At 39.3% G+C, this 19,207-nt stretch overlaps 1 protein-coding gene across 1 annotated transcript; it reads left to right on the top strand.

Moving 5' to 3' along the window:
* The first annotated feature begins 1,827 nt into the window (after window positions 1–1,827).
* LOC132618580 (peroxidase P7-like) lies at window positions 1,828–4,334 on the top strand. The gene is made up of 3 exons (XM_060333607.1): window positions 1,828–2,102; window positions 2,668–2,859; window positions 3,675–4,334. The coding sequence occupies exons 1-3, from the start codon at window positions 1,887–1,889 to the stop codon at window positions 4,224–4,226; spliced, it is 960 nt and encodes a 319-aa protein (XP_060189590.1). The 5' UTR covers window positions 1,828–1,886; the 3' UTR covers window positions 4,227–4,334.
* Window positions 4,335–19,207: the final 14,873 nt, after the last annotated feature.

Here is a 19,207-nt window from a genome sequence, read left to right as displayed (position 1 = left end):
GTATTTGCATGCATGGAGATCCTGCCTAATGTTGCATTTTCCAATTATATTGGCTCGGATTTAAGTTATCCGCACCGATAATATATATATATATATATATATATATATATATATATATTGTAATTTAATCTATTCTCAGTGACGGAGCTAAGATTTTAATAAAGGGGTTCAAAAATATAAAGAAACAGACAAACGATGAAGCCAAGGGGGTTCAACGTCTAGTATATATACATAAAAAATAATTTTCACCTTGTATATACAGTGTAATTTTTCGCCGAAGGGGTGAACCCCCTTGACCCTTACTGGCTCCGTTCTTGCCTATTGTTATGTATTATATACCATTTATTATAAGTTATCAATTAATATTATTAAATATAGTTATTTAAATCACCTTTTAAGCAGTGACATAATAGTATAAATAATTTCTACACTATTATTGCATACACTTAAACTAGTATACGTAGATAGACTCCCTTCCCGCTTAAGAAGTAACTAATTAAATAATTAGTCAGAATAAAGTATTGCTAAACTAGTCAACAACAATTAATAGCTAGGGTGACTATATCTTAAATATCACTTGCGGATGAAATTCGTCAAACTCTCTCATGAAGTTTGCACAAATCAAACCGACATGCAGCTGGGACACTTCTTTGAATAAAAAGCCATCTCATTAATTTCAGGAAAATGAGACATACCTATAACTTTTGATTTTTTGCGTGTTTTTCCTACTCTTCTGGATTTGTAATTTCCAACTATAGAAGTCAAACCGGCCCCCAATTTAAGGGACCCTACCTTCTAGTGCTCTTGATTTTCTTCTTTTGTCTACTGCTATTTAAAAACAGATTCAAAATTTCAAGTTTATGAATTTTTACGGTATTTCAAGTTAATACAATAAAAGTAGTTGGGTAAAGTGCACGGATACTCGATTTTGACGCTTTCGTTTAACTTGTTCCCGTTTATAACTTTTTTAGCACGTGTATCCAATTCGGGACAACTTCAGACTACATATGGTGTTTGAATTTAGTCTTGACAAAGTCTAACTCAGATACAATGTCTGAAGTTTTATACAGTTGAATTCAGGATTCAGCCATTTTGTGTGAACTTCAACCATATATATATGGCTTAATTTCCGTTATTTTTGCCTCATTTTAGTCATTTTGTTTGAATTTCAGTAACATGTGGCTAAAGTTCAGTCGTTTTCACCTGATTTCAATCATTTTTGTCCAAAGTTCATGCACATATGGCTAAAGTTCAAGCAAAAATAGTTGAAGTCCAACCATTTTTTGCATGCACTTCCGGCAGAAATGCGTGAATTTCACTCATATATAACTTCAGATACCGTGTCTGAAGTTTGATTTGGTCAAGCTTAACTTTAGAGACACCGCAAGTTAAAAGGGAGTATATGCAAAAAAAAAAAAAAAAAAAAAAAAGGTGGTTACAAGTTAAATGGCAGTGTCAAAACAGGCTGTCGAAATTTTTACATAAAAAGTGGGCTTACAATAAAAAATTTATTTAAGATTTAGTACATTTCTTAATATATATATATATGTACTGAATTTGAACAAAAACTACTATATTCGCTTGAACCTGAAATAAATCCTATCGATCCACCCGTGGCGCATCCCAATCAAATCGAAGTAAAAACGCGGCTCGGCAGCTAAGTTTGACTATACACTAGACTTTAATATATACACATGAAATTTTCTAACTAGTACCATTGCTCACTCAAAAAAGTAAACGCTAAAATTTAAAGTAAAGACAACTTGCACTTTTTGTGACTCTCAGTGCACGTAGTTTGCTTGTATATAAAGGGCCTCATGCATTGTCATAATATACAATCACTCAATTACTTCTATCTTTGCACTAGAAGAAGTTATATTTCAATTATGGCATCTCTAATTAGGAACATTTTTATGACATTTTTGTGTGTTTTATTTGGCTTTGTTTGCTTTAGCAATGCCCAATTGTCGGCCAATTTTTATGGGACGTCGTGCTCTAATCTTCAGACAATTGTTAGCAATGGAATGAGACAAGCTGTGAATAGAGAGGCAAGACTTGGTGCCTCTATTCTTCGCTTGTTCTTCCATGATTGCTTTGTCAATGTAAGCTCACCCCATCTTCATTTCCTTTATTAGTATTGTATTTTGACACATTGTAACAGATAATTTATCTTATTATTTAAATTATTAATCTTAGTTACTATGACTTATAATTACGTTTAGATAATTTTGTAGTGAAAAATTCTTTTACCCCATCAATTTTTAAAAGTAAATGTTTTAAGAGACAAACGAATTGATAAGCGATGCCAACATAATCGTGCGTAATATTCATCCGAGTTTAAGTTATATATACACTGCTAATTTAGGAAATATTTACACCCCAACTCACTTTTTTATCTATTGTAGCAAGTAATCTGTCTTAGTTTCAAGAATATTACATATTCCATATTTATCTTTTGAGTAACCTAATGTAAAAAAGTTATTTATACTAACAATGTATATATATGTAACTTAAATTTTGTTCATTTACCCTAAACAAATTCTTAAATGTAGATGTGATATAATTAGGAATGTTAATGGGACGTAGTATCCGGTTTAAAGTTTGAAGGAATGCACGAAGAATTTGTATGTTCTAATGTTGTCTTTTTCTGTGGTTACAATTACTTAGGGGTGCGATGCATCAATACTACTGGATGACACAGCAACATTCACAGGAGAAAAGAATGCAAATCCAAACAGAAATTCAGCAAGAGGATTTGAAGTGATAGACACCATTAAAACTCAAGTTGAAGCTGCTTGTCCTAATGTTGTCTCTTGTGCCGACATCCTCGCTCTTGCTGCTAGAGAAGGCGCTGTTCTGGTCAGTCCTCTACTTAATCAAACGCATGCTTCCATCAAAACTTTCATTCTTATATTATTACCACCATACATATTTACGTTGGTGCAACTAATAAAATTGTGAATTATTAGACGAGTTTAAGTCCTATGCTTTGGGGCAACATATGTACGCAGACAACTAGATAATTGCAACAACAATGGCATACTCAATGTAGTGGTTTGGGGAGGGTGAGGTGTACGGATACTTTTACCCTTATCTTTGTGGAGTAGAGAGATTGTTCCGATAAACAATTAGATAATGACATATCATAAATCTAGCATTAACTATTAACCTCATAAAAATGAGATTTTACTTATTACACTAATGAAGCAAAAAATTTAACCAATTGTAGAGCAGGTAACTTGTATCTTATCTTCTATGTCACTAAAATTTCACATTTTAGGGACAATTATGTGTATGGTATTATCTTTTAGGTGACGTGCTAATGTAGATTTCTTTTCACCCTTTGAAAAACTAGAATTAAGTTTAAGTTATATGCTTGGACAGGATAAAAAATATTTACACAATCAAGTTACTTATTGAATAATTACAGGAAAATTTTCTTGATAAACGTTTATTGATTGAAAATGTAACTAATTTGCTACAGCATGTTAAAATTTATAGTAAACAAATCTTTACATTATAGTGTACGTATCTAACTTAGATCTATAAAATTTAACTCAGTAAACATGATGTAATTACGTTATATAAACTAACAGTGCTAAAAAAATTATAATATCAGTGTGGGTGTATATATAACTCAAAATTAAAATCCTTGTGCCAATATATATGTGCAGCTAGGAGGGCCAACATGGGCAGTGCCATTGGGCAGAAGAGACGCAAGGACCGCAAGCCAAAGCGCAGCCAACACCCAAATCCCCGCACCAACTTCCAGCCTATCAACTTTGATCTCCATGTTCTCCGCAAAAGGCCTAAGCGCAGCCGACATGACGGCTCTCTCCGGGTCCCACACTATCGGTCAAGCCCGTTGCACCAGTTTCCGAACCCGCATCTACAATGAGACCAACATTGACGCGCAGTTCGCCGCCATGCGCAGGACCACGTGCCCTGCTTCTGGCGGCGACGCGAATTTGGCCCCGTTGGATATACAGACGCCGAACCGGTTCGATAACGATTATTATGAGAACTTAGTGGCTCAACGCGGGTTGCTTCACTCGGATCAAGAATTGTTTAACGGTGGATCTCAGGATGCGTTAGTGAGGAGTTATAGTACTAATGCTGTTGCTTTTAGACGTGATTTTGCAGCAGCTATGGTGAAAATGGGGAATATTAGTCCACTGACTGGAACTAATGGAGAGATTAGAAGGAACTGCAGGTCTATTAATTAATTAAAATGTCATATATAGACTTTGATTAATTGCAAGTTGTAGTAGTTATGTTATGAGACTTAAGCTAAAGTTTGCATGAATGATAGTAATGTTAGGATTTGTCCTGAATTTTCTATTTTCTATTTTATTTGAATTCTATTATAATTGTGTTTTACTTATTTGGAAGAAGAAAGTTTTTTTGTGGAAAAGGACTCTTCAGTATGTATACTTTTCTTGTGAAGTTTTGGACTTCTATAAATAAGTGATATTTTCTTCTCACAAACAACACAATAGCATCTACAATGTTGTTTACCCTTAAAATGGATAACAATTGAATTTGTATGCGGTGCTAATGATATGTGGTTTAATTCAACACGACATTAGATTATACGACAAACAAAGAAGTAAAATGAAATATATAGACCTGACCGCGATGAATGCTGACCGGCCATGGGTACTGAGAACCGAGGTCAATCCCCTATGACCGGATATTGAACAGTGAGTAACAATGGGAAACTTAGAAAAATGAATGAACTTTGATGATTATATCGCCTGCTTAGTTCACGGTATATCTCTATGATAGGGAAATACTAACCGAAAATAAATTGGGGCCTCCTCTTTATATAGTAGAGAAGTTCTAACCCCAGTACAATTCTAAAAAAGGAACAGAATCTGTTGATAGCTGTTTAACGTAACCGGTGCCGAAATATCCGGCTGATGGCGGATATTTCGGTCTTCTGGTCATGGTGCCTAACCACCTTTTGATTTCGCTTTAACGCCTCGTTCCAAGTCGAGCTTCGATACCCGGTCTGATAAGGTCGGTCTAATCTTGACCAACCATAACTTGAATGCCGAAAACCGAGGATATCCATATCCTCGGTTTTACCCGTATACAGATAGTCCCCCATTTCCCGAGGTAAAATATTGACTACGGAAAATGGATCCAGATGAAGCTAAATGAGCTGTCCCTACATGCCTAAGACAAGACATTCTTTCAAAACTTTCGCACTCTGCCCGATGCCGGCTCATCATTACTTCAGCCGCCAAATCTTTCTTGGGAAGCCGCCCCTTGTCAGGGCTCTTGATCCACTACAAAGCCTTTTGGACTTTTCTCTATATAAAGCCCATGTATCTTCTCTTTTGTCATGCATCTTTATCCTCTAAACCTAAACCTTAGTTTTCCAAAAAATCCTTCTTTGTGCCCTTACCAAGTTTATACCATTTTCCAAGTTTTGAACCTTCTTTTGCTAGGGCGTGATCTTCCCTTATTTGGCTTTGTACGTCAACCACGATCATGTCCTCTCTTCCATTGTTAACACAAGGTGAAAACCATTCTGCGTCCCCACCCCACTCACCGCCTATGTTGCCGGCGGGGGCCACCGGCCCTGATGGGGAGATAGAATTTCTTGAGGTGGATATTCTTCCATCGAGTTTCAAATACGCGAATGACTGCAAAGTAATCACCTCGACTCTGTGGAAAAGTTCGAGTCCTGCATTATGATGCTACCATTCCCGTGGTCAGTAAGGATTGCAACTTCGGTGTGGATGTTGATGTTCATCCTGTTGAAAATGGGACGAAGATGAATTATCACGTCGTTGGTTACTCGATGGCCTATACCTATCCCTTTGCCATCGGGTTCTCTCTCCCTGTACCTCGAGCGATCGAGGACTTCTGCCGCCGATATCGTGTGTGTATCGGCCAGGTCACTCCACAAATTTGGAGGCTCGTCTACAGCATCGGAGTGTTGGCTAACATAGCCGGGATTCCCTTCACCCTTGATCACATGTTACACATATACGTACCTCGGGTAATCCGAGGTAGGATAATTCACCTGCTTCCCCAAGGAGATCGGGGCCTCATAGACCCTGAAGATGATTACGACAGGGGATGGCTCCACCGGTTCGTGATAATATGTACGGTTCAACTTCACCGCCCATTATCCGTCGAGTTCCCGGAGATATGAAACCCTGCTCCGAATCTGATCGAGCCTGAGCTCATTGTCACCATCTTGAATGGGTAGTTGCACTTTTAGGAGCTTCTCGTAGCTTGGGCCGTTCCTGGAGAAGGATGGCACCCGAAGGATGGAAAGGCAGAAGCCATGGTAATTCCCTACCTGCTCATACGATTTTTATTTTTTCGAGTCGTATTTTAACTTCGTCTTCGATTTTCAGGGCTTCCAACAAGAAAATCTTCGAAAGGGAAAACCATTGTTGAAGAGGGCACCGAGGATACCGTTCGGGGAAGACGGACATCGGCGTCAGTGAGGACATCCCATCCCCGAACCATTGTGAGCACCTCGGTTATTCACTTGGGGATTAGTTCTCGGGTGAGGATACGCCATATCATGGAGACTCGACGAGAGATCCCTTGTGAGGGACCCATACCGATCATAGTTATCGATGAATAAGATCTCCCAGAGCCAAGTATCCCTGGTTCGTCTGCTCCCGAGGAGAATCCCGGGGTCGTCTAGTCGGTGTCACATGCCGTTGCTCACTGTACCGGCTTGGGGGTTATTTTTTGTTCTAAGTCTAGGGTCGTAAAGTAGGGCTTTTTTCTTTTCCCTTTTGTTGAACTGATGTACCCGGTAAAATCAGGATTTTGCCTTATGGAGTAAATTAATAGAACTTTGTTGATCGGTTTCGTATCGGGTTTTCCCGAGCGTATTTAACTTGCTTCTCTTGCTTGAACTTGCGTTCTTGTTTATGCTTCTGAAATATCCGATCTATCATTATATCTCTTTGTTGTACATAAAAAATCAAAACGTCTTGTTATCGACCGCCACGTTTGTCTACTCTTTACTTCGTATTCGACCTTAATCGGTTCGAACCCGCATCCTTTGCGGTCAAATGGGAGCCTCATCCGATCATAGTTGTGTTAATGCCAATGCCCGATCTTGGCCGCTTCGAAGTTGCAGTTGCGGGGCTTTCGATCCAAAAAGAGTTTAAGTAACTTATCTGGGAACCGAAGCCAGCAGTGGCCTGGACCGTTTATATATGCCTCGACGACCTGGAGGGGTGGTCGGGTTCCTTCTCCTGTACGCTTCCTATGGATGGATAAGATCAAAGTCCCATTCGTCGCGTCGCTCTGATATCAGCCACATGTCAAATCCTGGTTGGACGAGAAGACGGTTACGGAATACAAACCGTCTCGGCCCCACTCTATAAAAGCAAACTTTTTCCTTTGACTTTTTCACTTTTCAGATTTTCACCAAGAAATTTTTTACCCTCGTGCACTTGAATACGCAAATCTTCATACCCATACATTCATACCTTCATCACCTGTTCTTCATCAAATCTTCAAACCTCCATACAAACCTTCAAACCTTGTTATTCTTAGAACAATGACCAAGTCTTCCAAAACTAAGGCCGACGAGACATTCTCTGCTCCGAAACCGGAACCGGTATTGTTGGATTTTGTCCCGTCCGATTACATAACGGCCAAGGATTTCAAGGTCGAGAAACCTTCCCAGTAGGGGGATCGGGGCACTGATATATCGGATTATCTATGCACGATTCCCCCGAATAAACTCGAGCGGGTTAAAAGAAGACTGCAGTTGGAAAGATATGGAGGTCGTTATTCCCGACCAAACGGAAGCCATAACGACCTATGTGGAGGGGTATCTGAGTGTTTATACTTACCCCTTCACATTTAGTCCACTTGACCCGGTTATTGTGGACTTTTGCAAGAAGTACGAGGTATGCCTCGATCAGATCCATCCCTCGTTTTGGAGGATCGTGGTTCTCCTCCGTTATTTCACAATGAATGTGGATGAACCTTTCACAGTTGGTCGCCTCCTCCGGTTGTATAGTCCTCGAGTATTTAGGGGAGGCGTGATTAAGCTCACGAAACGAGCGAATAAAGCTCCCTTTTCTAGCGTTGACGAAGATAGGGATCGAGGTTGATAGGGAAGGTTTGTCCGAGTCAAGATCGAGGATTTAATTCCTGCCGACAAGATGTCGTTCCCTGATAAATGGAACCCACCCCGTAAGTGGCCTTCATTTCAAATACCCCGGTTATATCTCTGATATTTGATTTGTAACAATTCCCTAATTTTGTTCATGTGCATGTAGCAATCTATCGAATCTTTAGCGCGGTTGCTAATGTGGAGGGATGGATTGGGAACATTTGTTCTCAGCTCACCTACGCCGATCGCAACTGGCGTGCTCTATCCCGGTCTAGATGGGAGGCCGATAATCATGGTGAGTTCTTTATCGTAGTGCTGTCCCGTCGCATTATGCCACGATTAGTATGTTTATTCCACCGTTTTCCCTTTTGTAGGTCTTTCAAAGGCTACCAAAATCTGGGGGTGGATGATGAAGAGGCCTTGGATGACGAGGCGAACATCGAGGCTCCCGGCCAGGGACGTCCTTCCAAACCCCCTACTCGGCATCAAACTAGGGGCGAGGCCGCTAAGGGAGGCAAGGTCGAGAAGAAGAGAAGGCGATCCTTCGAATCTTCTCGTGCCCCTTCCGAGGTCAGCAAAAGATCAAGGCTTACCATCGAGGAGCCTTCTACAGGAGATACCCGGGCACGAGTTCTGGATGTCTATGCCATTGACTTACTCAAGGATCATTCGGATGATGAAGTCCAGGCGTTGGCCTTCCAGTGAAAATATCAACCAAGAGCTGAAAAGCTAGACAGAAACTATTCCCTCTTCGGGGGGAAGTTCAAGCCAGGAGCTAGTGGGCTCGAACAAAGATGTCCCGATACCGGCGGGTGTGGAAACCTTTGGACCGAAGATCTATGTGCCCCAATATTTCGCTACCGAGCCCCTATCCACACGAGATTCGGGGCGATATACCGTAGCAGCTTCTAGATCGAGGGCAGCGCCTGTCATACCCCATTTTAACCCAGTTATAGCAGAGTACAACATTTTGGTGATTCCCGAATTGTTTATTTAAGGAGTCGCCACCTAATTGATTTTAAGGTGAATTAGGGCACCTAATTATTAACTAGGGTAAACTAAGTAAACCTCCGTTAATAGTCTGCTTAATCAGTGTGATTCTAGGTAAGGGTTCTATATTATCCTAAAGGGAAGGGATTAGGCATCCTTTAGAATCCGTTAACTCACGGTTATCCGACTAAACTTAGGTTAATTAGTTAAGTTAAAGACGCAAATATAATATTTAAAATTTAACAAATGACTTGTAAATATTGATAAAATTTGAAGGAAAATGTAATAATATTATTTAAAATAGAACTTAGAGAAAATATTACTTCGAATAAAGATGTCTTTAAATCCTATTTAAGATATGAAGATAGTTAAGACTTTAAACGAGAATATATAATAAGGCTATATAAAATGAAATTCGCGGAAATATAATAATTTGTACATAAACAAAAAAAAACGCGAGTTTAAGCAATATTTTGATAAATATTTTAAAACAAACCAAATGATGAGATATTAATTGATTTTTGCAATTTAGGAGTATAAATACTAAAATAGCTAATGAGCTTTGTTTATCCCTTTTATTAGCTATACTTTGAGATATACATAGTTGACTCAAAAACTTGAAAAAAGTTATTCATAAGATATGCTTGAATTTATATTCGCAGGTTAGTGACATTTTGAGATGTGTATGACAATAAGGATAAAGTATGATTCTCTTTACTTAACATGTAAAGTTATACCATTTTTGGCAAATCAATTTATTCTAAAACAAATATTAGACAATTTTAGCATGAAAACAAGAGAGTAAAAATTTATGGAATTAATGTTAGTGTTTTTTAAACTATCTACCCATTACTAAAACTAACTTACTAATTCATAAGGATCCATCTAAGTTAAGGGAATAAAATAAGAATGAGATTAGTCATACAAAAGCACATCAAAATATACAAACAAATAAAAAAAAGGGTAGGGGGGAAGAGAATTGAATGGATCTGGCCCATTGTCTAGGCCCAACTGCTGCAAGCTATTCATGCTGTTGGGCTTTGGCCCAATAAATTTTATATAGTGCTGCTGCGGGCTGTTGTTGGGCTTCGGCCCAACAAATTTGATACGTGGCTGGGAATTCCATACGGTAGCGGTGACGACGAGTCTCAAAATGAGACTCTTCGGCTCCGGTGTGTCATGCAAGAGAAAAGGAAAAAAAAAGAAAAGGAATTAGAGTGATGACATAATTTTATGAGATGTTAGATTTCATGAAAAATAAAAAGGATAACCAACACAACAGAGCATCTTCGGCATTCAAGACTACAAACTGACCATAAATGACATAAAAAATGGGATACCAAATGCTAGCTTAGATAAGGAGAACATGCACATGCTTACTGGGATCATGAAAGTGGAAGATAGACTTGTGCTTTGTATATGCTCATATAAACAGCCTATGCAAAATGGATGGCCAGTTAACAGCTTAAGATCGAATCCCTTAAGTACTATCTTATAACAAGTCGGTTCTCATAAAGGTTAATCTACACAGACTTAGATCCAAGGGACATGCTTAACTTGTTTTCACAATTCTATCAACCCATATGCTTATTCAAAAAAAAAAAAAACAGTAGGCAATCTAAGGGAGCATGTGATTCATTTCATGAGGAGGCAGAGGGATTCACAGAAAAGCCTTTTGAGAAAAAAAGTCATGGTTGCATCAGAAACTTAAGGGGTTTGAAAATATGCCTGTGAAATATGGCCTAGACTGGATCATTAATATACAGACCATAGTAATCCTTTAAGGCAGTCTCATGATAGGCATAGATGGATCCAAACAGAACAACATAACTACTTAAATTATAGCAGCTTGTGAACCATACTAAAACAAAGATTACATAGTTATCCATGTCATGTCCCATGTTTAAGGTCTTGTCCAAAGTTTAGACAGAATCAAGCAACAAGAGAAGGGAACATAAAGACAAGTATTGACAACTGACAATGGATTTATATGACAAATCTTCACAGGTAACCACTGACCACATACTAAGTTAACTAGTCAAGCAACTAAAATAAACTACAAACCCACTGATGGTTCACAATATACTGTACTGGTCTGATTGTAACAGAAAGGGGAAAGAAAAGAAAAAAAGAACAAAAGAAAAGATTCAGAGGCATGTTGGATATACATTTAGACAGGGTGAGCATACATGGTGATATCTTGCCCAAGACAATCAACGAGATCAACAACCATGTGAATCTAGGTCTCAAGCTAATCTGCATACATTTTAACTTTAAAGTCCATTGAGGGTAAGATGCAAGCAACTTTGAATCATGTGAGGCAGTTGACATGCATCATTCTCAATAAAGCAAAGACCCTTAGTCGTATATAAGACATACAGATTACTGGTTCAAACTCAAACAAGGGTCCAACAAGAGAGGAATCACACGGCTATTTGATCTTCGAGCATGCTACTGTGTCCAAACAGAGTGCACAAACTATCATCTGATGAACATGCCAACAAACTTGCAGCATAACAGGAAACAACAGTTAAATGCACAAGCAAGACCATGCTAAAAGGCAGGTATATGAGGAAATTAATGATTTAAGTAGGTCCTGACTGTATGAGAATACATGACTAGAATGGGTTAAACATGAACACCAATGAAATAAGATAACAGATAGCATCTAGACTCACATAAGAACCAATGACATACTCAAGGATTAATCCGACAAACTAACACCAAACTGAAGGCTGGACTATATTAGAATAATAATGCGATAGCAGCTGAGCTAACCTATAAGTAATGATGTTACATTAAACTAAACAGAAGCGGACTTATGATACTAAGACTACATAACAACCCTGAACTAGCCCTTAGTCCTAATTATCGATCACGAGTATTAACAAACGCATAACAGACAGGAAATAAAATCAGTACACAAAACAAATTAAGACCAGTTCCTCCAAAACACCAAACAGAGTAGGCATATATGTAGACCAGGTTGTGAGCAAAGATGGTTTAAAGAGAAGAAGTTACCTTCTTCGAGCGCAGCGAAGTGAAGCGAGGTTTTCGATCTAGCCTCGAACACTACAGACCTCCGGGCTTGCGCGCACTTGGATTCGAAACAGCGAAGAGGGAATAAAATGCGTAGTGTTTTCAATCAATATCAAAAGGAATTGTATCAACCAATATTTTAGAGGAATTTGGGCGACTGACCAGATCTTAATTTCTAGGGAGTTTATGCGACTAAAAATCTAACTTTAGGGGGGGTTTTCCCACTTTAATTTCTGGGGGATTTCTGCGGTTCGAAAGCTTTTATTATTCGGCCCCCCCTCTACGATTCCAACCGCCCTCTTATTTATAGTGTTCTTTAGGTTTTGTGTTGGGAAAGGAGATGGAGGAGCGGGTGACAACGAAAGTGGAGGGAACAGAAGTGGGATGGCAGTGGCATGGGCGAAGATGGGAAGTGGGGTGTCAGACGCGTGGGTGGAGATGGCAGGATAGAGACGGAGTGGGGGTAACGTGGTGTCAGAGGATAGAGACGAAGGTGTGGTGGTGTCAGACGCAAGTGGGGGACAGTGGTGTAGTGGAGGGTGCGGGTAGCGATGGTGAAGATGGAGGTATGGGTGTGGGTGATGAAGCAGTGGGGTGAGGGAGATAGTGGAGGTGCGGGTAACGTGGGAAGAGCCGACGACGAAAGAGGGGAAATGGGGAGACGCGGCGGTGGCGATGGGGGTTGGAGGCGGTGATGGGAGGAGGGAGAAAAGAGGAGAAGGAGGCGACGAAAAGAATGGGTTCAAAAAATGGGAAACCCTTATTTTGGATAAAGACGGGTCGGATCAGGTCCATTTGTGGACCGGGTCAATTTTTAGACCGGGTATTAAAAGAATGGACTAGTGAATTGAATCATGGACTAGTCTAAAAATTAAGATAAGCGATATGAGCTAATCAAAAAAATATTAGGAGTTAATCGGACCTTGATTTGGGGTCCGGTAAGTCAAAAATGCGGACCGAGTGTAAGAAATAATTTGGCTTCTAAATTTGAATAAAAGACCCATTTTGATTAACGATGTACCAAGGGTGCCAGAATATCACCTGGTACGAAAACATGCAATTGTAAAAGACCCGGATAATAAATTATATGTTGTTGCAATGACCGTGCAATAATATTTTAACAATAAATAAACGCTATCATTTTAAATGTGCGAAATAAGTGTGATGTGTATGCGGAAGTTGATAAAATGCCGAGAAATGCCAGTTTCAATAATACTAAATAACCGTAGCGAATGACTAGCGGTAATAGTACTGCTAATAATGATAACAATAATGATAATGGTAATAATGATAATGGCGATAAAAATAATAATAGATATAATAATAATAGTAGATAACAAACATTGATAATTAAGATGATAATAATTAATAATAATAATAAAGATGATAATAATTAATAACAAGATAACAATAATAAATAACAATTATTGATAGTGACAAAACGTTAGTAAATTAATAATAATAACAATAATAGTGGTAATAATAAGATAATAATGATAATGATAATAATAATGATGATAATAATAAATAAATAAATAACAATTATTGATAAAACAATGACAATAATTAATAATAAAATAACGATGATAATGATGATTAATAATTGATAACAAAATAACGCTGATAATAGTGATTAGTAATTAACAATAATAATAATGACAATTAGTAATAATGATAATTTAAGAATAATAATAATTGTTATTAATAATAATAATAATAATGATAATAATAATAGTTGTAACAGAATAATAAAACGCCGTTATTGATAAGGGACCAATAATTATAGTAAACATAATATATATTATTATTTTATTTTATTTTATTTTTTTTGAAAATATTAGAAGCGCAAATATGTATTTCGGAGGAGAGGCGGGACAAAATTGGGTGTCAACAGCGCCTTTCGCATCGGATTCGAAGGTACCTTACATTTCGCCTTTATATGACATAGGTTCTGTCCTTCCAATGCAGGCTATGGCTTCGGCTGAGACCATTATTTGCATACAGGACTCGCCGCCTCGAACAATAGATATTCCATCTGACGGCGCTACGGCCAAAGGCAAGATGGTCGAGGACCCTGTGGGGCTAGAAGAGGCATCTGGCTATCGGACCGATAGAGGTGATGTCCCGGCCACGGGCTGTTCTAGATTTGAACACTTGTCAATCCCCTTGGCCAGTAACTTTGACGTCAATTCCGGCCCTAAATTGGAGAAAACTTTCCCGGCCCCCAGTGTAGACCCGAACCGAAAAAGGTTGGTCTCGTTTAAGGTACCGACCGACATGAACATGTTTTCGGGCCTGGTCGGAGTGGCTAGCTACCTGTATCCCCTAGTAACCGAAGAGGATCGAAAAAACATGGCGGAGGTTAGCGAATTCGGCCTTTTCAACGAGGCCCAACATGTTTTGAACCGGGTACATCTTGTTCCCTTTATTTTTACGCTTAACTTTATTTTCTTGTCATATCCTAACAATTGCTATTCTTCCTTTCTTAGGCTTATGTGCTCCATCACGCAAGCTTCCATCGACTTAGGATGGGGGTGGACCGTCTCAAGGCAGAGCTTGAGAAGAAAACTCAGGATGCGGATGTGCTCAGAGATCTTTACGGGCAGAAACTGGAGTATATCTCGAGCTTTCCCGACCCCTCCGTCCTTCAGTCGGACCTGGCAGCGGCCCGGAAAGAGGCTGCCGAGGCAAAACAGGAGCATGATCGGTTAGCAGAGAAGGTAAGGGTTTTCGAGGTTCATAATAAATCGTTAACAGCCAATGCTAACGTTACTCCTTCTCAGGCCCGGTCTTATGTGACCCAGATCGACCAACTTTGGGCAGAACTGGACGAGATCAAACCTGAGCTCGATGTCCTTAAAGAAAAGGTGATTGGTGCTGTCACCGAGTGGGATGCTCTTAAGGAGCAACTCCGTGTGATATCTTAGCAAGCTGCCGAACTTCGATCAAAACTTGACCAGGCCGAATCGGAGCGCGATGGCCTTGGCCGGGATATTGCTAATCTGCATGCCAAACATAACAAAGCCCTAGGCCAAATCTCGGGATACGACAGCATGCTGGCTCAATATGAAGTTGATGTGGCCGTTTTCGAGAGTGCTAGCGATGCTCGGGACAAATATATGCGGCGTTTATCCCGAAGGGAGACTCTTGAAGAGATTCAAGCCATCGGGATAGATTTGTCCGATCTAATCGAGAAGGCAAAGGGGTTTGAAGCAGAAGCGAAGGTCGTGTATGATCCTGAGGAGTCGGATAGCGACCTCGAGGGTGATGTTGTGAGCTCGGGTGAAGATTCGGCTTAGGGGCCTTGTATTTCATTTTGTCTTTTGGACTCAAGGCCGTCTATCTGTGCCTTTGTAAATCCTTGACTTTATATATAAGAAGATTTTTGCCCGGCTTATCCATCATTTTTTATTGCCTTGTATTTTGTGTTTAAGAATTAAAATATTCATTTCTCGGTTTAATGTTTGTCCGATATGCGCCATTGCCTTAGCATGTAAATTAAGGTGACAGTGACTCGTACTCGAGTGTGTGTGATATGCGAAAGGCCTTGTTTGTGAACTTAGACGTCTCTGAGTCACACAACGTGGTCGTTTTTAGACCGTAGTCTTTAACTGTTTAGATCGTAGTCTTTCATCGTTCAGACTGTAGTCTTTTAGGCTAACGCATTTCGTATTTAGACCGCAGTCTTTGAGCTTACGCATTTCGCATTTTGTATATTTGGGGGTCCAGTCCGGTGACATACAAACATGCAATATTAGATATTTTGAGGAAATTTCTCGTTTTTGTTGATGGAACCGAAAATAAATTTACAATAATTGTCGTGGCAAAAACAAGCTAATCGGACACGATTCAATCGATCATTTGGTCCTCTTAGATCAAATCCTATCGTTCAAGCCTTGTCTTTACATAGGTATCAATTAACCCCGGGTATGATATTCCCCTAGTACTTGAGTTCGAAGTGTGAGAGCTCGGGTACTATTGACTCGATATGGGCAGTATTCGGCCCCCGGTTCTTGATCGATCTTCTATATTTTAGTAGCACGCTGTAAGGAGTTGCCTCATTAAATACCTTGCCAGAAAACCTACTTCGGGACAAAACCGATTGAAGGGAAAAAGAGTGCAGCACGTGCTTTCAGTCCTAAGTCTATGACTTCTCGGCTTCTATTGTGCTGCTTCCGATATCCACGTCGATGTATGCCTGCATGTTTAAATCAAAGAGAATAGAAAACAAAAGGTCACTCGTACCTTTAACAATAGTATCATTTCAGGTGTGCCACGTTCCAGTTGTTTGGAAACTGTTGTCACAACCCGACTAGGGGCCATGACGGGTACCCGGGGCTAACCACCGAGCACCGCTCATATTATTACCCATCGTACTCATCCTGCTTCCATTTATTATTCTTATACTCAAAATCATAGGAAAACCATTTCCATTTTGAAACATATTTACCTTTATATACACAAGCCTTCTGGCTATCAAAATAATATATATATATATATATACAATGAGGAAATCGTGAGACCATACTACCCACACATACGTATCTACGAGCTTCTACTAGAGTGATAAACATAGGGACGAGAAAGGACTCCGTCGTGCCCAAAATACATGTATATACACAAAAGAATAAGTCAATGGCACCTCCGGAATAATGGAGTGCTCTCAAGTCAGCTGATAGCTCTTACGAGTCTGGATCACCTCCCTGTCTACCTGTGGGCATGAACACAGCGTCCAAAGAAAAAGGACGTCAGTACGAACATTGTACTGAGTATGTAAGGCATGAATGAAATGAACATAATAGAGAAATCATAAGACATAAGGTGAAGATATAACCTACGTAACTTTTAAGGGTGGATACATTTCAGGCATTTATCACATATATATAGTCATAGTACATGTATCATCATAACACATACTTCATCGTATCATATATATATCATCATCGTTAACCCGCATCCGGGTAACCATCATATACCGCCCACTAGTGGTGATCATGTCCGGCCTTCTAGGCGCGGTGGAATCATAAGCAGCCCGCCTTAGCGGTGACATGTCCAGCCATTTGGGCACTGTGGAATCACAAGCAACCCGCCTTCGCGGTGACATGTCCGGCCATTTAGGCACGGTGGAATTGTATCATCGTGTGCACACCATAGACTTATCAGTATTAGACATCTCATAGGCATATCATGACCTTATCGTAACCTTATCCTAGCTTAGCATTGTTATATATCTATCATTAAAACATACATTAGAACTGGAAGGCATTTACAGCTATGTCGGTGTGACATAAGGTCGTGAACCCCCGATTACATTATGGAGTAATCATAATCATCATATCTTACCTTGAAGGGGCTAATATTTTAAGGTGAGTGTACACAAGGAAAAGCATCAATGGAACCATACTTAGGATCATTAGCTTCATGGACATCGTATATTACTCTAGGATTCTCTATACTTAAACTCATCATCATTATGCTCGTATCGTATCTCTTTTCTTTAGCATGTGCGTATGTAGCTCTTTATAGTCATGGACTCATAATTTCCGTTATTTAGGAAGATCATGGAAAAATTAGGAATATTCATGCCATAGAAGTCATGCCTTAGAAGGAAAGAATTAGCCTTACATACCTCTTTCGTTTAACAATTCTATCGCTTGATTGTTCTCCTTCGATGCTCGCGTTTCTACCTTCAAGAAAGTTCGCATTAACATTAGCTAATCGATTGTAAGAATGTACTTACTAAAGCTAGGGAAAATTGGACAGCATTTCCTTTGGTTATACAACTTTCCTCATATCACATATCGACTCCCAAGCATCCATAACAACATTCACAATATTATAGGCAACAATCATCATTCATCTACATTATCCATATTTCACAATTTCACTTCAATTCCTCCATAATCATGGTCATAGTTCACTATTGCGTTTTCTCACATATAATACTTATCCCATATTCTAAATGTCACTTATAGCATACTTACATTCACAACCTATCAATATTCATGACTCATCCCAAACTACTACTCAAAATCTCATTATTCCTATCTTTGTGACCCATTTTCTATCTCCTTCCATAATCTAAGTCTTTCAAACTCTCATTACCTTAAAAAACATGAAAAGATCATAAAACTTACCTTAGATAGTGTAGGAATAAGCCTTGAGTGGAAATATTTCTCTTGCACCAAAACCCTAGTTCACTTCCATTGGAATTCCTTGGCTTGGATGAACTTTAATGTGTTTCTTACACTTAATTTTGTTGGTTTGAAGAAGTTGATCACCAATCTCTCTTGGGTTCTTGTAGATGAAAAGTGTGAAACGTTCTAGAGAGTTCTTGAGTCGTGGAGAAGAAATGAGAAGATGGGAAATGAAAATAATGAACTTGGGCCCTCTTATTTAAAACTTAAAATCTAACCCGTTGGAAAAATATACGGACACTTATACGGTCCGTATAAATGACCGTGAAATCACCCCATCAATATCTCGCTTCTGTGACCATTATACGGCACATTATACGGTCCGTATAATTCTATACGGTCCGTATAAGTGACCGTATAATCCCATCAGCGAGTGACCTTCACTGTGACGATTCTGCGGACCATTATACGGACCGCATAACATTATACGGACCGTATAATCGGCCGTGTAACCCATCTTTTCTCTGATCTTGTTCTCGTCACTTCGTTTGATCTCCAATCCTTACGGAACCTTCTTGATACTTCTTTAACACCTCATTAACGATCTAAGGGACATTATAATTCTTCTCTAAGACACTACTAAATCCTCATTAACTTATTACTCATAAATTCTTTCCAATACACATCGTATGCCTTGCCCTCTCTTGGCAAACTTTCTCCTCTTACTCCGAATATCTTTGAAAATCTCAGTTAGGATCATCAAATGTCATTTCTCACTTATTGCAATACCGTATACTTTGTGTCTTTCGTTAGTCTATTCACTGTGCATCAACGGGGAATTTTTCGGGGTATAACAACTGTATTCCATTTCCATTCTCGAGTTGATAGGAACCTTTCCTGGTCATGCTGATGACTCTGTATGGCCCTTCCC

This window comes from Lycium barbarum, chromosome 11, assembly GCF_019175385.1.
Source record: "Lycium barbarum isolate Lr01 chromosome 11, ASM1917538v2, whole genome shotgun sequence".
NCBI classification, from domain to species: domain Eukaryota; kingdom Viridiplantae; phylum Streptophyta; class Magnoliopsida; order Solanales; family Solanaceae; genus Lycium; species Lycium barbarum.
Note: the sequence above shows the minus strand (reverse complement) of the source record. Positions and strands in the feature narration are given on the sequence as shown.

What these genes read in the sequence shown, in the direction of transcription:
- LOC132618580 (XM_060333607.1), top strand. Translation starts at nt 1,887, where the DNA reads ATGGCATCTCTAATTAGGAACATTTTTATGACATTTTTGTGTGTTTTA. An exon ending in TCCATGATTGCTTTGTCAAT is followed by an intron (nt 2,103 to 2,667) that starts GTAAGCTCACCC and finishes ACAATTACTTAG; the next exon opens with GGGTGCGATGCATCAATACT. An exon ending in CTAGAGAAGGCGCTGTTCTG is followed by an intron (nt 2,860 to 3,674) that starts GTCAGTCCTCTA and finishes ATATATGTGCAG; the next exon opens with CTAGGAGGGCCAACATGGGC.